General features: G+C 34.4%; 3 protein-coding genes across 3 annotated transcripts; 2 read left to right on the forward strand and 1 right to left on the reverse strand.

Annotated features, from left to right (window-relative positions):
- Window positions 1-4919: 4919 nt before the first annotated feature.
- LOC110107050 (glucose-6-phosphate/phosphate translocator 2, chloroplastic-like) lies at window positions 4920-10259 on the forward strand. Its single transcript, XM_020837188.2, has 5 exons — window positions 4920-5717; window positions 6125-6350; window positions 6991-7213; window positions 8491-8704; window positions 9887-10259. Exons 1-5 carry the CDS (start codon window positions 5211-5213, stop codon window positions 9896-9898), a joined length of 1182 nt encoding a protein of 393 aa, XP_020692847.1. The 5' UTR covers window positions 4920-5210; the 3' UTR covers window positions 9899-10259.
- Window positions 10260-19947: 9688 nt separating this feature from the next.
- Window positions 19948-21890, reverse strand: LOC110106985 (60S ribosomal protein L36a). The gene is made up of 4 exons (XM_020837101.2): window positions 21768-21890; window positions 20535-20714; window positions 20310-20384; window positions 19948-20233 (listed from the first exon to the last, which is right to left on the reverse strand). The coding sequence occupies exons 1-4, from the start codon at window positions 21768-21770 to the stop codon at window positions 20174-20176; spliced, it is 318 nt and encodes a 105-aa protein (XP_020692760.1). The 5' UTR covers window positions 21771-21890; the 3' UTR covers window positions 19948-20173.
- On the forward strand, window positions 21769-26888 carry LOC110107021 (major pollen allergen Ole e 10-like). The gene is made up of 4 exons (XM_020837151.1): window positions 21769-21817; window positions 26213-26247; window positions 26329-26569; window positions 26857-26888. Exons 1-4 carry the CDS (start codon window positions 21769-21771, stop codon window positions 26886-26888), a joined length of 357 nt encoding a protein of 118 aa, XP_020692810.1.
- The last annotated feature ends 61 nt before the right edge of the window (window positions 26889-26949 follow it).

The raw sequence follows: 26949 nt of genomic DNA on the forward strand, positions 1-26949 counted from the left end.
TTTTTTACTATAGAAAAAGTATGAAAAAAATATTTTTGCGAACTGAATTTGGTAGTTTTAATTTCTCTACCAAAAAAAAAAAATTTCTCTACCAAAAAAATATATTTTAATTTGGGCATAATTTAAGAGCTGTTTGATTCAAAGTAAAGTGGAAAAAAAGTATTTATTATACATGGGTTTAAAAATATGTATTTTTACTTGGATGAAAAATGAACAAAGTGTAATAAATTCTAAATGTAATGTAAAATATTTTAATTTATTTTTTGAGCTAAAATAACAAATTTATTTTTGAGTAAAAATAAATTTCACTCCAATCAAGCTACAATGTCAATGCCCCTGTTAGCCACCGGCCACCGATCACTATCGTCTGCCACTACCCACCCCAGCCACTAACGTACCGAAATCACTGTACCAAACATCCCCCCCCTCCATCGACACCACGCCTCGTAGCTCACGCTGCACTAGACTAGATCCCCTAATCACGTCGACGCCACCACTCCGCAGCAGTCCATACTCTCTGGCGACAAAGCCTGCGTCTACCACCATTTTTGAAACTATAATACTTCAATCATTTATTTTCAAGCATAAAAAATCATACCTCTAATATATATGTTTTTCCTGTCCACAATAATTACAAAATTTCAAAGTACAAATGTAATTCATTACATCTATGTCATTTTTTACTATATTCCCCTTTTTTAGCAACACCAATAGCCCATATTCAAATAATATTTAGGTTGTTATTTTTATATTAAAAGTTTAGATTTATTTTTAATTCAACGAAACATTTGTAGAATGTCTTCATTATCTATCAAATCATTAACTGATCAACGAACACAAATCCCATATATTTTTATATTTACATTGGTCCTACGCCCACATCTAGCGTCAATCATCCTAGCACTCAAGTAATCAATAACCTTGAGCTAAAGCCATGACTTTCTCCGGTTGGTATCCCCACTTTCAAATCACAAAAATTATCTGACATAAAAATTTAACAAAAAAATAATAACTTCATCATATCAAATAATTTTTTAATATATTATATAAATAATTAAAAAAAAAATGCTCTTAAACTATTACTAATGCTAATTCTAACATTCTTGATATTATATTAAACAATTTTTTTATGACAACATTTTTTTTTTCTTCCTCATATTTCTTACCCTCATAATTTATTCATTTCTCATACTTAACAGGCCTTGCTTACGACCTTCTTTATTTTTTTCCCTCTGCACATGTTTTGAATTTTGGCACACGTTTTGAATTTTGGATTATTGAATGAACACGGTGTATTATTGTATATTGGTATGTATTTGATGTGTATTGGTGTGTATTACTGTGTAGTACTAGCTAATACACAGGTAATACACCACAATACACACCAATACACAATAATACCTAATAATACACTAGTTTACGCATCATATTTTTATTGGAGTCCGAATATAACTCTGTATTGGGTGTCCGCACATAATAATTTCTCCAGAATTTGGCGGGGGCACGACATGCCCATAGCCATTTAAGCAATGACATAAGCATAAAAACACTCAAAAAAATTTTAAAAATCTATTAAAATCATATTGAATAAAAAATAGTCCACATGTCAGTAGGGCTGTCAAAACCGGGTCACGGGTCGGGTTCGGGTCCAACCTGAAATTGACCCGACACTATTATTACTATTTTAAAAACTCCTTGAAGCGCCGAAGTCTTTAGTTGAAATAAAAAACATAAAAATTTAAGATCTGTTTGAGACAGCTACAACTACGTGTAAAGCAAATTGTGAAGCTATTGTGAAAAAAGCTGCTTATTAAAGTTGTTTTACATAAAACAATATATTATGTTTGAAAAATATAACTATCAAATTGCTTTGCTGCATAGGTATAAGACCAATTTATATTGATACCCTCAAAGTACATTAAAAAAAAAATTGAGAGCAGCTCTCATGGCAAAAATGTTGTTACAAAATGCTTTGAACTAAACCTATTGTACATATTTGACCCTTTTCAACAACAATAAAAACAACAACAAATCATACGCTATATGTAAAATAAAGTACGTAGAGTGAGACACATGCATGCATGTAGTTTTTTAGTGTAAAAACTAATCAATCTAAATATCTATGATAAACTAAAGTAATTACACTAAAAAACAAATTAGTAAAAAATAAGAACAATGTTTTTAATGCAATTTGTATAGAAAAGTACTTTTTAATTCATCTCATTGATTAGATGTGATTTGCTCTCAGTATCTTCACCATCTTGTGCCCCGTGTTTTATTACATTTTCTTCATTCTCTAATAATGATTGGCCTATTCTATACTCATATGTATCTTTAGGTAAATATGTTTGATCTGCATCACATATATTGAATTCTACATCAAATGATGTCTCAATTACATTGGATAATGATGTATGTAATTATACAATGTCGTCATTGTTGGCACTATTTTAGTTTATTTTTTAAAGAGTATGAGGGCATATCACGTAGTATAGCTTACTTCTTTTTCCAAACATCAAATGATGTCTCAATTACATCTCTTAATGAAAATTGTCTATTGTTAAAAGTTTCTTGCCTTTCATATATCGATTGACTTCCTCTTTGAAAATTAGAAACATGATACTTTGTTTATGAAAATGGTTTAAAAAATCCCCCTTGCATTGGATAACTAGCTTCCACAAGATAATATTTATCTATTTCAATGTACATATAATTTACTAAAATATTAGTATTAGTAACTTATTTATTATAATTGCTTACCATGAGGTGATATAGGAAAGTTATTATGTCTATTACGAATGGCAAATTTGAATATACGATGTCATATGCACTTCCTTCCCATCTTGACTTCATAACAGTAAAACACATATTGAAGTCATATGCTGCCATAATATTTTGTGTTGGTGAATAACATTATCCTAAGTGTACCACTTTTTGGCTATTTGGAACTCGTACCTTAACATGTGTCTCATCAATTGCTCCAATGTAATCCTTATTAAGATATATTTATTATATTAACATAACTATCGAAAAATCATGTTATATCATGATAATGAAATATACCTTAAAATATAGCATATATTGATTATTTTAGAGTATCTCCCTTGGTGTATTTCTAAATTCAGGATCTTTGTCATCCTCTTTTTCAAAATAATAATAATCGTCGTCGTCTCATTTTTTTAGAGTCTAGATAGATCTAACAAAATTAAATCAAATTAAATTGAATGGAATCAGATCGACCCATTTTAAGTCAAATTAAACCAAGTTGAATCACATTAAACTCTAATATAGTTAGATTTGGCTCAATCCGTTTAGTTAATTTCAAAATCAATTATTTCCATCTTTCCAAATCGAATCACATCCATCAAATGGCTGAAATTAGAGTAATTGTTATATGCAGCTAACATTGATCTGTTGGTGGGGAACTTTGGCTACCAATTGAGAGATCTTTGATTTGAGTCTTGCATATATGATATGTGTGAATTAACCTTAGTTGGCCCAAATGTCCAAAAAAAATAATTGAAATAGGCCTTAATTGGCCTAAATTTCACAAAAAAAAGTAACAGCTATAGGCCTTAATTAGCCCACGGTCCCTCCGTCCTCCATCGCCCACTTCGTACTCCTCCATCGCCCTATCGACTACGGTCCTCCTAACCTTCGTCGCCCACTCACTGTGGTCCCTCCAACCACTATCGCTCGTTGACTGTCAACTACGGTCGCTTTGACCACCGTCAACCGTCGACTACGGTCGCTCCGACCACCTTCACCCGTCGACTACGATCCCTCCGACCTCCATTACCCGACTATGGTCCTATCTACCAAAAAAATATGATAACGTTCTCTTGAGAATAACTCTCATATCATTAAACTCTTCCAAACCCAACTACGTAATGCACTCTATATTTTTTATATTGAGTATGGAGTTGTCAATATTTGACATTGCCTGAAATCCGACGCTGATTCAACCAGAAAAATTTTGGTTTTGGGTCAACGCGTTTGTCAAACGGGTTGGGTTAGAGTTCAGAAATGTGTCCCATTTCTAAAATCGGATTGGGTTCAGGTTGACATTGAAACCTGAAATCAACCCGAAGTTGATTCGGATTGGGTAGCACGTGGTTCGGTCTCGCCTAGCCCGCTAGCACGCGACACTGACCTCGCCTAGCCCGCGTACGCGGCATGCTCACGCTAAGCCCAATCGCTGCTCATGCTCACGGCCAGGTTGCCTTCACCGCACGTGGTTCACCATCCGCCACTCACCAGCTGCTGGTGACGCCACGTCTAACCCGCCTTCAGGCTTCACCCGTTGGTTAGCCACTCGCCTGCCTCGTCAAACGATATGTTATTAATAATTGATATATCACCAAAAAATTATCTTAATCAGCTTGAATCTCGAGGGAAAATAATGTTAGAAACTTCAAAAATTAAATCAGAGACCATTTGAATTCCGATTTAAGCAAACTTGCAGTTGAACTGAACTTCTCGAAAATACGAACCCAATGACACCAAACTCGCTGAATCCGAGCCCAAATGAGTCCAAATCACAGACCTGAAGCATATTTGAAAAGTTCAAACCATAATTTGGATTATCAAACGATTTCCAAAAGTGACATGCTTATGGTCAAAAAGAGCAATGCTATTTGCATTCTTAGTTTTGATCTTAGAGCTTCTCTTGACTCCAATAATGAAACAACAAATGAAATTATTTTAATGTATTCTAAACTTTCAGATGAGACGATAACAAAATTATTTTAATTTAGACCCTGTTAATTATATTTATAACATAAATCAACAAAAAATCGTCCCAAAATATTCTTGTAGCTTTTTGGTCAAAGTTTTTGACATAGTTAACTCTGTTTTGTAATTTATGAAAATAATCAAATACTCAACAATTTATTCAAATCGTCAAATAACCACGTGAGCTAACCTTACCTACCCCCTAAACTATTCTGGAAACATGCTGAAACTCTTCTCCTCGGAAAACCTCTCCAAAGCCTCTTCCTCTACCAAAAATCCAATTTTGTCTCTACCAACTTTCAACAGTTGCGACTTCGATCGCTAGGTTTTACCAAAATCTCAGTTTTATAACAATTGCTAAAGGGCTTTTCTTTTGAATCCCAAAAGTCTCCGCTTTTGCCTCGTTTGTTTGGCTTTCATATTGCGTACTTTCCTCCATCACTCGAGAACGCCTAAAAAGATCGTTCCCCGGAGCCATGATATCCGCCTTGAAGCAGCCGCCGGCGACTTCCATTGCCATTGTCGATCTAACACGAGCTAGCTCACCCTCCTTCCGGCGAAGAATCCCCCTTCCTTCGCTTCCTGCTTCGACTGCACCCTCGTTATTGCGCTCTTCATCGCGGGTTTCTTTCAAGCCTTTGTGCGCCTCTTCTTCGCTTAAGAGTTTAGGGTTTGGATCACGGGATGATCGGTTGGAGTTTAGGTGCGAGGCCTATGAGGCCGAGAGATCGGAGATCGTAGCAGAGGAGCCTCCATCTGTTACGGCGCAGAAAGTGAAGATTGGGATCTACTTTGCCACCTGGTGGGCGTTAAATGTAGTGTTCAATATCTATAATAAGAAGGTGCTTAATGCATTCCCTTACCCTTGGTTGACATCTACACTCTCGCTTGCGTGTGGATCTCTCTTGATGCTCATCTCATGGGCGAGTAGGATTGCTGAAGCACCAAAAACTGATTTTGATTTCTGGAAAGCGCTTTTTCCGGTGAGACAATATAGATTTCTTTTTTTTTTTTTCCTGTTTTCTGAGTTGTTGATGACTGCTTTATGGTTAATCATATTTTGCTTGGAACTGTCTTTCCCCTTGCTTTTATCCTTTTCTTTCCTCTGCATATGAAATCAAGCTTTGCTGCTATATTACTATGATTTGTTTTGATTTGGAGTTTAAATCAGCTGTCATATTTTTCATGAATTACTTTGTTTTATTTACAAGAAGAAGCTAAATCCAATTCATTTTTGTTGGTTTGTGGTCTTATAATTCTTTATGAATCCTTAATGTTAACTTGGTTTATGACTGTTTTTACATATGAATCACTGTCTATTTGATTTGATCTTACCTTTTGAATCCTACTTGTTGTTTACTGAGTTATGTAAGTGGTTTTCCTTTTTCAGGTGGCCGTGGCCCATACAATAGGGCATGTTGCTGCAACTGTTAGCATGTCAAAGGTAGCGGTATCATTCACTCATATAATTAAGAGTGGGGAGCCAGCTTTTAGTGTGTTGGTCTCAAGGTTCTTGTTGGGGGAGACTTTTCCTGTGCCAGTTTATTTGTCACTCTTGCCGATTATAGGTGGTTGTGCGTTGGCTGCTGTGACAGAGCTCAACTTCAACATGATTGGTAATGGAATGAAATTTTTTCGAAAAATGATTTAGGCTTTGTTTGGGACGGCTTTAATTTTTGTATTAAAAATCAGTTTTAAGAAGAAGTAAAAAAGTTGTTCCAAACAAAACCTTAGGTTTGTTTTATTTTAAATTTTCATTTGAAAGGATACTGTTAGTACATATAAACATAAAGACTACGCTAATATTTGCTAATATGGACTAATATGGAACTTCCTCTATATGCCCCTCTTTGTTGGATTTTTCTAGTTTCTTGAAGGTAGCTTGTTTAGGAACTCCAACTATTCATGATTTTCTTCATTTTTGTTTCTATCATGCAACTCTGAAAGTTTTCATTTTTGTTTTATGAGGAATAATTAATAGACATAAAGCTAGGAGTCTTATAAATTTCTGTATAGATTTTCATCTTAGGAGTTGTGCTTCCTAGTTTTTTTCCTAATGCTGAACCTTCAAGTTTTTTCTCTTTCAAAGTCGCAGTTTTTTGTTTTAATTTAGCTCTTCTTTCCTTTCAAACATCTCATGTTGAATTTTTAAGGTCAACATATAATGGTAATTCCCACATATCTCAATTTAATTTGCGTATAATTTATTTTGAATTAGCTTGATGGATTAGCATTGATTGTATGTTGTAATTTCAGGATTTATGGGTGCAATGATTTCAAATCTTGCATTTGTATTCCGAAATATTTTTTCGAAGAGAGGAATGAAAGGGAAATCAGTCGGTGGGATGAACTATTATGCTTGTCTTTCTATGATGTCCCTCCTAATACTCACTCCCTTTGCCATTGCTATTGAGGGGCCCCAAATGTGGGCTGCAGGCTGGCACTCAGCTATTTCACAAATTGGTCCACAATTTATATGGTGAGTTTATTCTTGTATTGTATTATATGCTCTTATTGTTTTTTATTCTTGTGTGTTAATTAGTCTGTTTGCTCCATAGTTTATTGCAACTAGTTTAAAGATTTTGATATGTTTTTTAAAATATGTAAAAGATTTTAAAATTACATAGAGAATTTGTTTTATATGTATTAGATTGATAGTTCTATTTAGAAATTCTTTTTTTTATATGCCCTCTTAAATTTTCTTATGAAGTGAAACAAAGTATTTCAATATTAAATTATATTGAAATAAATAGTATTAACCCTTGTGAGCATCAAAAAATATCTTTAGAAAAAAAGATCAAATGTCAATATTAGATGATGTTTATAATTTTTCATATTACTTATTTTTTGCTTTAATATTATTATATGCATATGCAATATTGATCTTGTTTGGAAGATCAAAATAAGTTCTTTTAGTTGGAAAAATTTGGGACAAAAATAATGCAAAATATAAATTCATATTCTTACTTAGAAATGATCTATGAAGCAATAGGTCTATTTCTAATAAAAAGATGTAATTGCAATTAAGATAGATAAAAATAGGAAATTTTTTATAAGTTAAAATAAGAAATTAGTTGCTAGATTCATAATTTGAAATTATTTTCATTATGATGTACATAATATGAATATGTTTATTGAAATTATTTTTGAGAACCAATGGATATGATCATATGATTTGCTCTTTTTGTTTTACGAAAGATAAAGATTTTGATTTCGTTTGGGACGGCTTTCCTATTGTTTCTTAAAGCAACTTAAAGCTGCTTTAAAAAGCAATAAAAAAGCCGTCCCAAACGAAACCTTTTGTATCTGTGGAACATCCAGAACTTTTTTAGTTGGTAGTGATTGCCTAACTTTTGCAGCTGTTATTGACGGGAAGTTTATAGATGATTAAAAGCTTGAGTAACTGTTTAAAATTGAAGCTAATATTTGTAGCTACGTTAGATTCCTTTCAAATACGATTTTTGTGAGTCTGTCATTGTCTCGTGTATCCTATTCTCCTCCCTTCAGGAAAGTTCTTTTTCTTTGTAAATTGGTTACTTCTATGTTTGTTCTTGTCCCTTTGGCAGTTTCTTCTTGTCCATGTTCATTGTATATTAGTCAGATAAGCCATAACTATCAAATTGCTGAATAAGGCTATAGAACATTTAATTAAAATATGATATCTGTATGTTTGGAATATAATTGTAGATTCCTTAACTTGTTTATTCAAGTAATTTATAAATTGATTGTGTGGCTGTGAAATCTCTGCATTTGCAGGTGGGTTGCTGCACAAAGTGTTTTCTACCACTTGTACAATCAGGTTTCATACATGTCTTTGGATGAAATCTCTCCACTGACATTTAGTATAGGCAACACGATGAAGCGAATATCAGTCATTGTCTCTTCGATTATAATTTTCCACACGCCGGTCCAACCTATCAATGCTCTTGGAGCGGCTATTGCCATTTTTGGGACCTTCCTGTATTCACAGGTGATTTTTTTCAATTTTTTTTATCATGCCCGTTTAGTTTCATAATATTTGGGTCTATGTTGGAAGCATGATTGAGTAATATCTAAGTTCTTCTGTTTTCATGTATTTTGCATGAAAGCTAAGTTTTGGAAGCTTGGAACCTCTCTTTATTTATATAAATTACAATTCAACCAATATATATGCGTTGTTCTGAATTAGATTCACCTTGTGGTTGATATTTTGCACAAATTATACCTCTATGTGCATTACAACTTATTTAATTCTTGCCTTATCTTTTTTCAAGTTAGTTCCTTTGTCTTAGGTTTTATTTGGGACGACTTTTTTATTACTTTTTAAAATAGAGTTTAGTACAAAAATTCTTTTTTAGGTTTCGTTTGGAACAACTTTCTTTCTGCTTCTTAAAATAGATTTTTAGTATATAATTTTTAATTTTTGTACTAGAAAGCTGCTTTATGAAGCAGTAAGAAAACCGTTGCAAATGAAGCCTTAAAAAGCGATAAAAAAAGTCGTCCCAAACGAAGCCTTAATCAGTTAGGAGGGAGCAAATAAGCAGAACCATGAATGAATTAGGGCTCTGTTCATTAGCTGAACTTGAATGAGCTCAGTTTGCTAAAATGCTGAACTTGTTTGCTTGTGTTTGGCTTGGTTTTTATCAAATTAAAATGAAAAACAGCAACGCATGTTAAAGTTCAGATAACTTAAAATATATTATTTTCATGGTTTATGAGGTAATATAAGTGATTTTTAACCATAAAATGTATGATAAAACTATGAGGTAATTCCTTGTATATATAAATATAATCAAAATGAATGATTATTGAATCAAATACGAGCTATCTGCAAAAATCTAGCTTTTGTTCTTGAACCCCTTAGTTAAAAGCACACTAAAAGCTAAAGATGCCCTGAATTATTTTAGTATCACTACCTTGAACATTTTGTCCCAGAACTGAATTTCTTCTAGTCTACCTGAATTTAATTCTGTAATATGCTTCGCTTGATGTTGGCATGTTAAATCTCGACTGCTACAAACGATAACAATAAACTTTTGTAGCAACAAAATGCAAGCTTTATAGATGCTATGAGACTCTTTTATGATTCTAAGCTCCCAACCTCAGATTATTTAAAAGTTTCTCTTATTGATTTATAGATATCGTTACTAAAGTTTGAGCTATATCACTGCAGGCAAAGCAGTAAGGTGCTTTGAGGACCTTCCGAACCTGTAACAAGATCAATCTTCAAATAATCGTGGCTGCTTCAAGGTGGTGGTGCCAGTGGCTGTGGATTCTATTCTATTTGGCTTGCAGAATAACAGTCTTTTGTTGTAGAGTATAGAATAATCCTTGCTGTTTTCTTACAGTAAGATGGCGTTTTGGTCGCTTTGCCATTACTCAATAGTCTGTCATAATATAACGATTGTAGAAATTTTTTTTATGGGAGCTTTCCGTAGCATGGTGGAGGATGATATAAAAACATTGATAATAGTATAATGGTACCATTGTTAGGAACTCTAAATGTAAGAATTTTTTTTTTTTTTTAATCTTCGTATGTTTCCTTTAGTTGTTTGATGCCTGCAAAAAGGATTTGTACTGGTTTTTCAGAGTTTTTTTTGTGGTATTGCTTAGAAAGAGAGGCTTTGAATCTTTTATGGTTAGAGTTATAAACAAGTTGAATTTGAGCAAGATTAAGGCTTCATTTAAAATAATTTTTTTACTGTTTTAGAAAGATGCTTTATATTAAAAAAATTGTTTAGAAAATAGTAAGAAAATTATCCCAAATGAAGGGATGACTTTAGATCATTATTTATTTTATTTTTAAGAAATTTTTATTTTAAAAAGTTTAATTACAAAACAGTCATTTCAAAAGATCTTGGCTCATTTGATTTTCTTCTGTTTAAGCTTACCTAAATTACCTTTTTATTTTATTTTATTGGTTGTTAAATAAATACTTCTTACTGGCATTACCTTATTTATAAAATTAGCTTTCTTTTACATCTAATTTGAAAATTTTCATGTAAATATTAAATTTCATGATGAAATATCAATGTTTTTTTTATGTTGATTTTTTAATAATTTGATTTGGTGTGCTTGAATAGATGAATTTAATAGTAAAATAATAACAATATTGCTTTTATTAATTTGTGGAGTTTACAAAATAATTTAATAAATAAAATAATAAAGAGGAAATATATCATGAACATTTTTAGATTTCAAAATTTTTACAACTATTTTTTCTTTCATTAGTTTAAAATTCTCATGTAAATATTAAATTTCATGATGAAATATCAATGTTCTTTTTTTGTTGATTTTTTAATAATTTGATTTGGTGTGCTTGAATAGATGAATTTAATAGTAAAATAATAACAATATTACTTTTATTAATTTGTGGAGTTTACAAAATAATTTAATAAATAAAATAATAAAGAGGAAATATATCATGAACATTTTTAGATTTCAAAATTTTTACAACTATTTTTTCTTTCATTAGTTTTTAAAAACAAAAAAACAAAAATATTATTTCAAAATAAACTCATCTACACAACTCTTCTTTGCCTATTGGTTGAGAGCTTAGGCTTCCAACTAAGAGGTCAAAAGTTCGAGTCTATATGTATTCGTTGTGTATGTGAGTTTGCCTTAATTGGCCTAAATGTCCCAAAAAAAAAAAACTCATCTCAACCTCAACATATATTTGTGTTTTCTTTTCACAACTTCATTATACACTTCACCCTATATATATTGAGTTCAATCTTAATCTTTTTTCTACAAATTCAAGCCGACTCACTAGTCATATAGTTTATTAGAAAAAAAAATGCTTATGATTTAAACAATTATTATAATAAAATACTAAAAAATGATAAATTAAAAGAAAAATAATAAATCATATAATAAGGTATAATGTTTAAAAAATTTATCAACCTTGCACTAAAAATCTCAAAAGTTAACATATTTAATATTTATTTTTTGAATTAATAGGCTCGGTCAAGTGAGAGCTAGCTCAATTTTAACTCATTAACTCATGAAGCTCAACACAACTCTCCTTGGCCTATTGGTTGAAAGCTTAGGCTTCCAACTAAGAGGTCCAAGGTTCGAGTCCTTGTGTATGCGTTGTGTGTGTGAGTTTGCCTTAAATGGCCTAAATGTCCCAAAAAAAAAAAAAAACTTTGATTTTTACTTTCAAAAACTCTTCTTAAACTGCTACAAATCCTGAGCTAGTTATAAAGCCAACCAAGCATGAGCCAACTTGGCTCGGTTAGATCGCTCTAACCAAATTAACGCCTCAACCAAAAAGAGTGTTTAGAACAAATATGCTTTTAAAATACACTTAGCTTAAGCTCAATGCCCATAATAATTTAAGATATTGTCTACATTAAGTCATAGATTATTTAAAAAAAAAAACATGCCAAAAATAATAATTATTGGGTGTAGAAAAAATATTTGGAAAAATTGCCACAACTGAGAAAATTGATAGGCTGGAAATTGCAGGACTCATTCATCTAGTCCTTGTGAGACTTTGAATTAAAATTCAACAAACCAATAGCTGGTAACAAGAACCTCTCCTCACTCCCCTCGGAGAGCATGAATCGATCATCTCGCCTATATCTTCACGCAACCAAAAGACTAATAGCAAATGGGGCAACTCTGTCAAACGATGAACATTTTCATCGCTACAGTAAATAGGGATGTCAAGTCGGGTCAACGGATCAAGTCGAATGCTAAACTGACCCGATCCGAACCGGACCTGTTTTTATAAACGGGTCAAAAAGTAACCCGTGCCGATAAGACTAGACAACGTGACTTTACATCTCAACCAGACAGCGATGGAGCCAGCAAGACAACCAGACGACATGACTTGATGTCTCGACCAAACACAGCAGCGGTTGGCGGGACTCACATCGACGACGGAAAGGCGGGGCACCGTGGGACTTACGCATGCATTTGCTCATTCATTTGGGTTCGACAGTGCGGGTCTGGCAGGCAGCATCCACGGGACATCGCCGATGAGCAACTTGACCAGACGTTATGACGCTGACGAGCGCAATATTCCAGGGTGAAATTCGGGTTTCAAGTCAACCCAACCCAATTTTACAAACGGGTTAAAAATCCGAAACTGAACTCAACCCATTTTCAAACGGGTAGACTCTAACCCGAAATTTTCGGATCGGATTTTCGAACTAAGTCAAATATTGACACCCCTAGGCCCTAACCACAAGTCTTTTTTCTTGTTAATCAACAAAATATTAAGTTCAACCTTCAAACACTTTCTCGATTCAAATCACACAGGCTCAACTTACAAGATGTTAATGCTGAATTCTTAGTGTAAAGTTGAGATCAGCCTGTAATGTTGCTGGCTATAAGTTGGCTACCTTTGTCTCTCTGTCAACAATGATGTTAAGTGTTGAATTCTATTCAACACTTTCAAAGAGGTACAACCATGACAATAGGAAGCATCATTTCATTTTTTTTTTGTATTTCAAGTGAGAAATTAGCACACAATTAGCCACTTCAAAGTCATTGAAGAGCTCACAGACTTGTGAACATGAAATAGGAGCATGATCATTTTTAAAGAGGAGTAAGGATCACCAAAGTAATATCAAAACCAAATGATTTCACAAAGAACAAAGCAAAGACAACAAATTCTGGAACAAGGAAAAACTATTTTCACTTATCTCAAGTTCTCAACAATTGGATCAGAATGAGTAAAAGAAAAAGAGATCCGAAATGAGACAAAAAAATAGGTTAGAGACAACTCAAGAAATTCTAGAAATTAAAATCATTTAGCCTCCTGATTCATCACTAGACAAACATCTCAGCCACAACTAGTCATAAGACTTTATGTATTAAGTTTCATTGAAATACACATACTAAGGCCATCACCTTCGAAGCTGGGCATTTTTACTTTATAAGGAAAAAAATTCGTAACAAATCTGACTCGGAAGGCAGGCTAGCCTAGGGGTGTAAATGAGTCGAGTCGAGTCGAGTTTAGAACTTTATCGAGCTCGGCTCGTTACATGGAAAGCGAGCTCGAACTCGAGCTCGTCTAACTATAAACGAGCTCGAGCCGGCTCAACAACCATGGGCGGGAATTTTTAAATTTAGGCGGGATTTTTAAAACTTAGATAAAATTTAAAATATATATATATATGAAATGTTTAACATTTAAATAAAAATTAGGTGATTATTATTATTTTTTATATTTATATTTAATAAATAAAATTATTTTAAAAATATAAATATTTATTCGAGCCGGCTCGCGACCTCACGAGCCGAGCCGGCTCAAGCTCGAGCTCGGCTCGCGAGCCCGATAAACGAGTCGAGCTCGAGCCGGCTTGGCTCACTTACACCCCTAGGCTAGATTAATTGATTGAGCGAGAGAACCTCATTCACATTCTCACTCATTTCTAGTTATGGATGCTAGATTTTCAAGATTTAGAACATGTTGTTGCATAGGCATCACTTACCCATGGCCTTCAAGAAGATTTATTTCATTACACTCGACTTACAACAACTAAACAACTATTAAGTAAATCTTATCTATTGACTTGAATTGACCAATAACCATATCAATGTGAAGGATTACAATCATATGACCTTAACTTCAACATCCTCCTCATCACTCAGAACCTAAAATGGACTGTCGCAACATCCCAACGATAATTGTAATGAAAAAAAAGGATAATTGTAATAAGTCATGCAGTATCATAGGTAAGATAGCAAAAAAGCCATTGTCTATGGAGATTTGTAGGAAACCCGACAATGCTACTCAAGCAACCAAATTTATCCAAGAGGAAGTTCTGCAATTTAGTGTGGATAAAGGAGCAAGCCTTGAGACCTAAAACACAATAAAGAGGTATTTATTTTATATAGCGGCCCCATCAACACCGTTCCCATAAACTACTTTTTCAATCAAAAACATTGTGAACAACTTGTCAATTTCCTCTGATAAAAATCACTTTTTTCATGTCCAAAATCATAGGATTTCACATCGATGTCAATTACCATCGTGTAAACATTGATGAGCCATCCGGCCAATAAAGTAGAAAAATCACTAAGGCTTTGTTTGGTTATCTGGTACCTTTTGTAAAATGTAATTTTAGAAACATTGATTAAAGGAATGAAATTTTCTAACGGAGAAGCAAATATCAAAAGGCTTCTCAAAACAGCAGAAAAATAAAGTTTCATAAAAAGCTTTTCTATAGAAGCGTCACAAACAAACAACGAGCTAAAAATAATTTTGTCGTTTCTAAACGGAAAAGGCAAAAAAACACTCTCGAAGGAGGCCTAAGTCATCAATACTTTGGTCGAGCATATCAATTATGAAATCCAAAAGCTATTAAAAACTAGCTTCATCTAGATAATAAAGTAAATATCCAAATAAAATTTATAATGTCATTATGGTCTAAAAATTCAATAATAAATGAAGAATCTAAGGCTTTGTTTGGGACGGCTTTCTTGTTGCTTGCTCCTTAAAGTATCTTTCTAATACAAAAATTAAAAATTATATACTAAAAAATTGCTTTAAGAAATGATAAGAAAGCCATCTCAAATGAAACCCAAGTCTGACTTTACTATACTAAATCAAAATTGTCCTAAGTGGATAGCTACCCATTCATGCGGGATGCACTAGTCAATTTAGTAATTATTATCATATCATGAGCTTTTCAGATACCTATTTCAGGCTATCGTTAAATTAGCAGGCATCGTGTTGCTCATGAGAAGATTGCATTCATTATTGATCAGGGGCTAAACAACTACACCATGTCGAACTCAATGCCAAGGCAACTTAGATCTACATGAGACATTTGATATATTAAGAAAATACAACAAACATCATCATCCACTCAAGTCATCTTTGGAGCCGATTCAAAAATGTTGACGAGATTGAAACTCATGAGGATATATGTTGGACTAATCTTGTTGATAATGCCTCGAAAGTTGGAATCGTAGTTGTACTAAAAAGTCCCCTTAGAATTAGAATTGTTCACACAATCAACAAGTTTAAAAGTTATGAATAATCAAGCTAGCTAAAAAACTGTACTCATTCGCTTGCAATTTTCCTTGAGAAATAAACCCAAGCATCTCATCATTTTTCCAAATCCATGTAATTGTCAACCAAAGTAATGGAGAATATTGTTACACCCAGGATGCGGGAGGGTGGGAGCCTGCCCGGTTCAGCAGAATTGAACCCAGCTGAGAATGGGAAGGGGGGTTTGCCGATTAGACCAAGTTTCGGAGACTATACTGGAGAGGAACTTCATGAAAGGGCTCAAACCAGATATTCGGGGGGCAAATACAGTAATGAGACTTTGTGATTTGAGAGAGGCAATGGAGCTAGCCCAGTTAATGGAGAATCAGAGGCACCTGGAGAGAGAAGCTAGAGGCAGGAACTCAAGATATTTGTACAGGATGGCAACCACCTTTTTGACACCCAAGAGGCCAACATCGAGTATTCTTAAGGGCCCCGAAGAGAAAGACCGTAGGAAGGGGGCCTAGGGGAAACTTCAAGAAGCTCGCTAAGATAGAGTTATAGGAGAAGAGGGCGAAGGGATTGTGTTTCAGATGTGAGGATAGGTATACACCGGGGCACATGTATAAGGACAGAACTTTTCAGGTTCTTACCATTTGTGATGACGAGAAAATTGGAGAGAGAGGTGGGAGGAGTAAGTGGTGAAGGAAAAAGAGCTGCACTTAAACGTGGTAGAGGTCTCCTTAAACTCAGTGGTGGAATTTACTCAAATCACACCATGAAAGTGAGATAAGGTAACAAACATGGAGGTAGTGGTGCTGATAGACAATGGGGTTCTACCAATAATTTTATCTCCAACCAGGTTGTGGACCAATTGGGGTTGAAGCTGGTGGTAGGGGTGTAAGTGAGCTGAAAATAATATATAAAAATATTAAAATATATGTTAAACGTCTGCTCATTAATAGCTAGCTATAATACTTAATGCCTTATCCAAGTGACAGATGCTCAGGCGGTAAAAATGGCCACATGCGGGAGAAATGAAAAAAAAAAACGGGCACAAGCCAGAAAATTCAAAACTGAATCGAGCGGCTCGCGAGCCGGCTCAAACTCGATTTTAATGGGACGAGCTCGAGTTTGAGCTCGCTTTTTGAGATTGACACGAGCTCGAGCTCGCTTTCCAATTGACAAGCTGAGCTCGTTAGTGCTAAAACTCGACTCGACTCGTTTACACCCTTAGCTGGTGGACATAGGGTGCTAAAGGGTGATGGTGGGCACAAGGAAGGTGGGGACATGCAGAGGAGTGTGTACATGGGTGGTTTTGACCATACCGGGGGTCCAGCTGAGGGAGGACTTCCTTCCATTGGAGTTAGGGAGCACTGATATCATCCTAGGGATGAAATGGCTACAGACCTTGGGAGACACCAAGGTTAATTGGGGAGTATTGATGATGGAAATGATGGTGGAGGGAAGGAGGGCGGTGATCAGGGGAGATGCAGGGTTATCCAAAGCCATGGTTTATCTCAAAACCATGGCGAGGATCATACAGGAGGTGGGGGAGGATTTCTGGTAGAGTTGCAGAGTTTGAAGGGGATCAAGGTGGAGGGGGAAGACATCTCTCTTTTAGTATAACCATGTATACAACAGTTAAGTGAGGTATTTCAACCACCTCCAGGATGGCCACCACCAAAGGAACATGAGCATCAATTGCGTGCCAAGCTGAAGAATTGTTTCTTTGCACAGCCCAATTTAGTGTACTTGAGCCACGTGGTATCTCGAGAGGGGGTGGTTGCTGATCAGGCCAAGATTGAGGCTATGCTAAAATGGTCGTTAACTAGGCCTCTGAAGGAACTTAGGGGTTTCCTAGGGTTGACCGGGTATTAGAAGAGGTTTGTGCAGGTATATAGACAAAGCAGCTGAAGCAAGTGATAGGATATCACGCATCATCTTCACTACCCTTGACTCTGACAAAAGGCATGGAGGCCATTTTGAAGCCCCTGGAATTAGAAGGGGTGCAATAAGGGGACACAGGGGCATAGGAGGTACTAATAAAGTGAAAAGATTTGTCATAGTATGAGGCCGCATGGGATTTGTACGAGATGATCATGAGATAATTCTCATCATTCCACCTTGAGGACAAGGTGTGCCATTTGTGGGGAGGGGGGGAATATTGTTAAGCCCAGGCCATGGGAGGGTGAGAGGCTTCTGCCCGGTTCAGTAGAATCGAATCCAACTGAAAATAGGAAGGGGGTTCCATAAATTTGGAGTGGATATGATTTAAAAAAAAAAATTATACAAAAATAGGGCACTAAAAAAATTTATATATTATACTCTCAATCAGTGAAAAAGAAATGAAATTAACCACCAAGTTAATCACTACTCTCAACTCATTATATCTACAATTCAATCAACAACTTCAACATTTAAACATTCTCAAATACTCATTAAATTTGCATGACAAACATCACCCTAAGTTCTAACACTTTACGGTCTAAAAGTTACCTAAAAAAGGAACTCCCCATTTGTAATAAGAACAAAATTACGAGAAAGAAGTCTACTCTAATGACAAATCTTAGATCCAATTATCCTAGCGAGAAGACAAAATAACCATTGAAGTTTAGGCCCATCCAACAAGGTGATCATTTATCCTAACAGATATACCACAAATTAAAAAGCCGAGCAAGACTTAACATAACTAACAACTTCTAAAGACATTATCTTACACAAATAAAAATTATTTAATTCATAATCACAAAAAAAGAGTTATATTCATAGACACGTCATACACAACAAAGTTCAAAAACTTGTTTTACTTTCATCAACTCACAAGTTACAAGTTATCTGTGAAGTTCAACTAACATAAATTCTTACAAAGAATGAAATAGAAAAAAAATTCTTAGTATATATTTATTAATCTATTCGCCTACGAATCTTTATCCTCTTTATCTTCAAAATTTTCATCTATGCTAGCAAAGAATTCGACAACATTCGTTGACAAAGAAGTCAACAAAAATTTGGTTCGCCAAAATCTCTAAATAACATATTTCCTTCATATTTATCAACGAACGAGTCTATATAAACATGCAATTTTCTGGTAGACTTTAATTTAATAAAAATGTTATATCTACCAATCAGAACTTAGCATCAATCAAATTCATAGACAATACTCTTACTCAACTAATCTTCCGTCAGGATGACTCTAAATAATTTACACCACTTCAAAATTCTAAAATTATGCCTTTATTTAAAGGCACGGTTTAAAGAGTTGTTGGCTCTTAGTGCCTGCATGTCTTCTTGTAAACTCTCAAGATCATGTCACCACTCTATTTGATTCGCCAAAATAGCAAGTGAAGCATCATTATCAAACAATTTCCCCTACAAAATGGCTGCAACTTCCCATGCTTTAAACACTGGGCTTTATCAACTTCATCTGCAAGAGGACACTCTCTTCATTGAAATATTTCAAAACCCTTTTTCTTATTTATGATATCAAAATCTTTTATTTTATTCTCAAATTTACCAAAGACTCTTACGGTTTCTCACCATGTCAACACTCAACAAGCTTGCACATGGCTATCAAAAGTCAACTTTGACTCAATACTCAAATGTTGAATAAATGAACTCGCTTGAGTCTCCGAGGTTATTCAACTAAAGAACTGCATACTTGCCCATAGTACTCATTAGTTGACTAGGAGTTCTCGCCATAAGAATTCTCCATAATACTTGGCCAAAGTTCACAACTAGCAGACAAGTATAAGCTAGATACACCAGCAACAATGCTAACTACATCAAAGTAAATTATCTACTTCTTATGAAATCACATTATATAATCAATTCTACACCAAACTTAATCCTCAACTATAAATAGAGGGGGGCCTTGGTCATGCACAATAATATTAGAACATCATATCACATCGAATTGTCTCATTCTTTCTAGGATCCTTTTCAAAATCTCTCTTTTTTCTTTGAATAGTTTCAATAGTTTGACTCGACTCGTTCTGCTGAATCTTTTGTAAATAAATTCACCAAAAGAATTATTGAGACCTACCTCTCTCTCTCTTTCTCTCTCTCTCATCCATTATAATCTTTGGGATTGATACATATCCCTAGGAAGATCTTTGCATCTTTCCACATATAACATTGATGCAACAAAAATTGATTTATAAAGAGTACAGAGATCTATATTCATATGTCCATCAAAATTTGCATTATGTTTAGATCTTAAGATGTCACATAAACAATACCTACAACAAGTGATTCAGGGCAACCATCAAAATAACTGTCGATAGAAAACAAAAGTACATAACATAAAGAATTATTGTAATGCTACCTAAATAACATCAATAACAATTCACAGCACAAATCTTCAAACATTCATCTTACCAAATACTGAAACACATCACAGATCCAAGTAGACAAAGTAAGCACAAACTTAGATTACTTGAAATTTTCAGAAAAGCAAATGAAATACATTAAGTACCAAAAGTTCAAAGAAAATGTAGAGCAATGCATCTAAAACAGAGAGGTTCCCTTGCCCTTCTTGTCACCACCAATTTCAAAATGCTTGCACCGCTGCAAATGAAAATTAACATTTCAAATTGAGTGATCGAATAAGCACAATGAGCATAAAAGCCGTAAAAAATAATACCTTGATCGGGTGCTGAGAAAAATGCTTGCAGCTTTGGCATTGCAGTTTTAAAACAATCTTCTTGGTGGTTTTTGCCTGATAAACAAATTCCATCATTACTATAATGCTCAATTATGCAAGAAAAATGACATCAACACTCAGGATTGTAAAGAAAAAGCTACTTTAAATGAAGCATGCACTATATTAGACTTGCATCTACAAAAAAAAATTGTATCAGCAATAAACCTTCTTGTGGAAAACAGGCTTAGTCTGTCCACCATAGCCAGATTGCTTCCTATCATAACGACGCTTTCCTTGAACTGATAGACTATCCTTTCCCTTTTTGTATTGAGTGACCTTGTGCAAGGTGTGCTTCTTACAAGCCTTGTTCTTGCAATAGGTCTTCTTGGTTTTTGGAACATTCACCTACATGTTAAATGGAACAATAAATCTATAGAATAGAAATGATTTTTTTTCTTAAGTAACACATGCACATAAATTCATAACAATATGAGAAGTTGTTACCAAAATGATAAAAAAAGGTGTCATGTACTAGATGCAATGGTATACTTGCCCAAAAAGCAAAAATTCATATTATAGCTCGAACAGTTAAATATTGGCAATAGTTATGACTTATGAGTTCTTCTACTTGCAATTTTGAAGGGATATCCTACCAGGCTACCATCTGTGCATGTAACCGAACAAAGCACCTTCATCAATATGGCAACAAAAATTTACAGAGAACCATACGATACAAAAACACTGTTGCCCTACCAACTTTGTACGTAAATGCTAAAATAAACCAAATGGAAACAACAATACATTATTGTTATATAGAACCATACTTCACACAAGAACTACAACAGTATAAGTTGGCAAAGGAAAGCTAAAATACAATAGCAATCAGAAGAAATGGCAACGTTATGGATGAAAAAAAAAAACTGTAGGTCTAGCCATTAAAGGAAAATTAGTAGCTAGGTAAAGTTAGCTTCAAGCTGAACCCAACCTCCCAATACCCTCAACTGAGATGCACATGCCACTTACAACTTTACAACAAACAAACAGTGAAATATGATCCCAAAAAAAAAAAAAAACGATTTTATAGTCCCCAGAGAAAGATGAAAGCCAATAAAAAACATAAGCGTTGCATATAAAGTGTTCAACCCCGATTCCATGCGAAACAAATGAGTCAGACGCAATTCAATAAACAAAACAGACAAAGATGAAAGATGGCATGACAAAACAATCACTTCGCTTTCTCCCACAGTGTTTATCGCCATTTGTTGACCTTGTAGACATCAAAGAGATCAAGTGAAAGATATCGAACTCAATTTCTGGATAGATCGTTTTACAGTTTCGATTACGCAGCAAGAAATTTAGCAAAACGATAAAAGAAGCTAGTTTTATTGCTTCAATTCCATAAATATGGAACATTTAAGATCGTAAGAGAACAATATTCGAAGAGGTGAGAGAGATTACCATGGCTGCTGCGGGAACTTGCGGCCGCGAAAACCCTAGCCAATACTATGGTAAAGAAAGGAGTTTATGTTTTATAGTGAATAGGCGAAGCGCACTAGGGCTTCGTTGCCAACTTGCCCGTTTAAGTGTTTAACGCACAAGATCATTGGGTCCGGATTCTCTGGGTTGCTAGGTGGAGCGGCCGGGTCGGGTCGGGCCGGTCCAGCTGGACTGTACGATCCGGCCATGTGGCTCAGCAGAAATGTGCTATTTAGATATGATACTTCATTAAAAACTATGAGGATCAAGCACGAATCTTGATGCACATTTGAATTTAAAACTTCCAAAATCAAATTGGGACTATCCAAACTTCGATTTCAACAAGCTTTTATTGAAACTAAATGTATCAATGCGACTAACGCAACAATATCAAAATCAATCAAATCCAAGTTCAAATAAGCTTAAATCAAGGGACCGAAATATATTTGAAAGCTTTAGAGCATTAATTGAATAATCAAATGATATCCAAATATAGTATCGTTATAGTTGAATCGAGCTGCTCGACGACAAGAATCCAACGAGTCTATGATCACTTAATTCTAACATCTTTAATGTACTTAAATGTTTGATGAATGCTCTATGATCAAGGGAACTTATATGATTTGTCAGATTGAGTACTCCGAATTTGTCTTTGATCTTCTTCATATTTACGGGTTATGTCACCCTCAAAATCTATAAATATATCCATTCTTCTTAAATGAAAAGGGGCTCCGACACCACGGCTGGCTAACCCTCGCTGCCTGGCCACTGTTAATCTTTTCCGGTCATCATCATCAGACCTCTGTCTCGCTACCACCACCGGGTCTACCTCCCACTATCATCGGTGACCCATCACCGCTAATAAACATTCTATCAATCATTGTCGTTAGAACTCCCTCTGACCACCTCTTTGGGTCTACCTCTCACCATTATTGGCCTCCAACCATAGTCCCACCGACCTCCTTCTCCCACCGACAACAGTCACTTCTATCTCACCCTCCAACCAATATGACCTGCCGACTATGGTTTCGCTGACAGTCATCACCTGTCAACTACGATCCCACTGACTATGGCCCTCCCGACCTTAATTGTCCATCGACTACGTTCCCCCTCGGGGACCTTTTTCGCCCGCCGACTACGATTCATTCGACCTTAATCACTCGATTGCAGCCTCTCCGACCTCCACCATCTTTGAACTTTACACTACATTCATTTTACCTTAACTTAAAAAAAAAAAAAATCTTCTACATTAACTTTTTACTCATTCAAATAACTCAAAAGTTTTTTTTTTTTTACATTGCATTCATTTAACACAACATTCTTTTTTTAGCCAACCAAACAACCCCTGTGTGAAAGGATCTCACATTAGTTCAAATATATTTTAAGTTTAAAAATGATTTGAACCTATATTCTAATTGATTCAAACCATATTCAAATTAGTTAGAAATGTATTTGAAGCAATGTTCGGTGTCACGTAGATTTGTGACGAAGATATATGTTCACGTAGGTTTTCCTACGTTCGAAGGAGGAGATGAGTTTCTGAAATATTGATGAGATCCAACGGTGTGTAAAAGGAGAATAAATGTTCATGATGGGCAACAAGTAAGCATCGATGGAATTCGATAGTGTGTGAATAAGTTGGGAGGTTTGTGACAACTAGGAACTTGCATTAATGGGATACAATAGCGTGTGAAGGATAAGGGGAGTTTGTGACAACTGGAAACCATCATCAACAATATAACGAGGTGTTTATGTAACGGATCCCAAGATATGTGAAGGAAAAAACGAGTGCCATTGATGGGATCCAACATCATGTAACGAGAAGATGCGCTCGTAATAGCCCGAACCGTCATTGACAGGATCCAATAGTATGTGAACGAGAATATAAAATTTTGCCAAGTTTCTTAGCGACTTCAAATCTTTTTTGAGCCTAGGTTCAAATTAGGCTTGAATTTGAACAAGTTGAAATATATTTCAAACTTTGACAAAAAAATAAAATAGTCCGCAACTACAATATGTTATCATTCGGTAGGAATATATTAATTTTATTCAAATTGACTTTCAGACATATTTTCTTAATAACATAAAGATTTCATCAATTACATGTATTATACGACATATAAAATCAAATTTCTTTAAAAATATATAATTTTAACTTACCTAAACATACTATTTTATTCCTCTTCCATATAACATAATCCGAAAAACAAATACGTTGAAGATAATAAATTTATGAGTACAAGAAACATTTTTTTAATTATTTTTATTTCTTATCTGATCAAGTTCTTAAATATCCATTTAGTTTTGAGATTTGCCGTTTGGAAATTAGATTTTAGTATTTAGATATATTCCTCATTTAGCATTATTGCAAGCTCAATATATTACACTGATATAGATAATTTAATATTAGAGTGATATGAAAATTAAGAATATATATTACACTAATAAATACTATAGATTCCTGCAATAAATATTATTTATATGATAATATAATAATTCTAACAAATACTTAAAAATAATATTTTTGTATTTTTTATGTGAAATTAAAACTATCATATTTGAACTTAAAATTGATGTTATTTTCTAATAATATTTAATTAAATCCTCCAAAAAATAAAATAAATAAACATAATAAATTCAATATTTTCAACATAATTTCTAACTTCAAACAACCAAATCATCATCAATATATATTTTACTTTACGTTCGTTTGGGATGACTATAATTTTTTATAAATACAATTGTAAAATTGTCGTGAATAAAATAGTTTTTCTTTAAAACTAATGCATAAAAATCATTAAAAACAATGAAAAAATAATATTTAAACAAAATTGTTTGATTAGGATCTGAAAAATAAATCATTTAGAAAGCTGTTCCAAACAAAAACTTAGTAAAAATAGGGGTGTCAATTTTTGACACGATCTGAACCTGACCCGGAAAAATCCGGGTTGGGGACAACCCGGACCCGAAACAGGTTGGGTTCGGGTTCAACAAATCAACCCGTTTTAAAAATCGGGTTTGGTTCTGGTTGACCCAGCAACCCGAAAATGACCCGAAATTGACACGAAACTCATATTTAACACGGAAACCCAAGATTGACTCGTTTTTTACTCGATTTTGACCCGAAAATAGAATATTGACCCGATGTTGACCAGAAAATTAGCAATTTTAAGTCAACTTCGGCTCATTCGTGTCGGGTCGGGTTGACTCGGACCTGAATCGGGTTGGGTTCGGGTCCGGAAACCTGAACCGTTTTTAAAAACGGGTCGGGTTCGGGGTTCGGGTTGACCCGAACGGTGCCGGGTCAGTTCCGGGTTCGACCCGAACTTGACCTGCTGACCCGAATTAACACCCCTAAATAAAAAAAAAATTTCTTTGGAAGCCAAAAACAGTCAGTTTCATTTCTTCTGAGAGTCACTTACAGCCTCTTCAATTCTCATTGCTTTATCCAATATACGCTAACAGGCTTAACTGAAGCTTAAATGACTATCCCAGCCCTCAATTTCTGTAATATGAAAAGATTTCAGTTTCTTAATCAGCATAAATGCAATGGCTGCCCTAATTATTATGCATTTAAACCCACTTAATGCTCAATTTCATATCATACGGCTTATAAGAAAGTCCTCTATATAAATCCTTTGCAACCTTCCAGTTAATATCGAATCGCATCGCCAACTTTCTTTCAGAAAAATCTGTTTCATTCCTCCTTTCTATCTGCAAAAATGGCAGCTCATAATTCTCTCGCTGCCTTTCTATATTTTTCCCTGCTTCTCTTCTCAGCCATTACTGGTAGGCTATGTAATTATTTTTTAGTTCATTTTTGCATCTTTTTCTCTACTAGTAAAAGCTTCCTTATTATTTTCAGAACATGCCATCTGCTACACCCATAGTGCAAATTGAGAAGAACATTAAACGTATGATAAAGAAATATGAATGTATATTTAATAAAAATAAAAGAAGATTAAGAGACATTAGTGAACTCAAAGAATTTATTCATTTATTTACTTAAATGAAAAGTTATTATAAACTAATAATTTTTAAAATGATTAATTAATTATAAAAAGATAATAAATCAAATGCCATGATTCTATTTGAATAATTAAAATTAAAATTAAAATCATAAAAAATGGAATATGAAGCGTATGATATAAATAGAGCAATACAAACGAGTATTTAATAAATATAAAGGAAGATTAAGAGATATTATAAAATTTAAAGAATTAATTGGCATTAATTTGCATAATTATTATATTTTTTAAATTTATTAATTATTTATATTACTGTGAAGGGATAAGATAATTTTAGAAGAAATAAAACAGATAACCAAGATTTGATATGGAAGAAAATTCAAATGGCTTTTATATTAGTAGTATAAATTTATCAGTCTCATATTTTCTTTGTTATTGTTGTTGTTTTACTGGAAACAGTGAAGGTGGATGGATGCCAAGCCAGTCCCCAGTTGGTAAGTAAAGAACCACTTGATTTCTGTTGTGTTTCTAAGCTGTTTCCAATATGATTAAAATGTTAGCATTCTATTGCTTAGCCTGAGAAAACTTGGTGTGTGGCAAATCCTTCTACCAAAGAAGCAGAGCTTCAGAACAACATTGAATTCGTCTGTTCCAAACTTGATTGCAGTTTGATTCAGATTGGTGGCCTTTGCTTCGTCCCTGAAACCAAAATTTCTCATGCTTCTGTTGCCATGAACCTTTATTACCAATCCATGGGAAGAAATTCATGGAACTGTCATTTCGGTGGTTCGGGCTTAATCGTTTCTACTGATCCAAGTAATTATCTTTTCTACAACGGATCCAAATCGAGTAAAATTATTATGTGCGGATATCGGAGTCCGGAGCCTAATCAAAATGCGCCACATCACCTAGTACCGAGCGGTACCGAGCCTCGGTACTCGATACCAACTGACCTGACGCATTTTTATTGGGTTCTGGATGGCGTTCGGCGTCCGCACAGAATAATTACTCCCAAATCGGAGCCTTACCCTATTTTAGTGGATAATCAAGACTTGATTCTGTTTTAACTGGCTTTTTGTTCTTTTTTTTGTGAATTGTTACAGGTTATGATGGATGCAAGTATGAATGTTTTTAGATTTGCAGAATATGGCAGAAATAGAGTTGAAGTGTTAATGATGTTGCAGCTGAAGTAAATA

Source organism: Dendrobium catenatum, unplaced genomic scaffold (genome assembly GCF_001605985.2).
Source record: "Dendrobium catenatum unplaced genomic scaffold, ASM160598v2 fragScaff_scaffold_716, whole genome shotgun sequence".
Taxonomy (NCBI): domain Eukaryota; kingdom Viridiplantae; phylum Streptophyta; class Magnoliopsida; order Asparagales; family Orchidaceae; genus Dendrobium; species Dendrobium catenatum.

Coding starts and splice junctions, on each gene's coding strand:
- LOC110106985 (XM_020837101.2), bottom strand. Junction 20,385..20,534: donor AGCCTGTTTTCCACAAGAAG/GTTTATTGCTGA, acceptor TTTGTTTATCAG/GCAAAAACCACCAAGAAGAT. Junction 20,234..20,309: donor TTTCTCAGCACCCGATCAAG/GTATTATTTTTT, acceptor TTTCATTTGCAG/CGGTGCAAGCATTTTGAAAT.
- LOC110107050 (XM_020837188.2), top strand. CDS start 5,211: ATGATATCCGCCTTGAAGCAGCCGCCGGCGACTTCCATTGCCATTGTC. Junction 6,351..6,990: donor GCTCAACTTCAACATGATTG/GTAATGGAATGA, acceptor TTGTAATTTCAG/GATTTATGGGTGCAATGATT. Junction 7,214..8,490: donor ATTGGTCCACAATTTATATG/GTGAGTTTATTC, acceptor CTGCATTTGCAG/GTGGGTTGCTGCACAAAGTG.
- LOC110107021 (XM_020837151.1), top strand. CDS start 21,769: ATGGCTGCTGCGGGAACTTGCGGCCGCGAAAACCCTAGCCAATACTAT. Junction 26,248..26,328: donor GCCAAGCCAGTCCCCAGTTG/GTAAGTAAAGAA, acceptor TCTATTGCTTAG/CCTGAGAAAACTTGGTGTGT. Junction 26,570..26,856: donor AATCGTTTCTACTGATCCAA/GTAATTATCTTT, acceptor GAATTGTTACAG/GTTATGATGGATGCAAGTAT.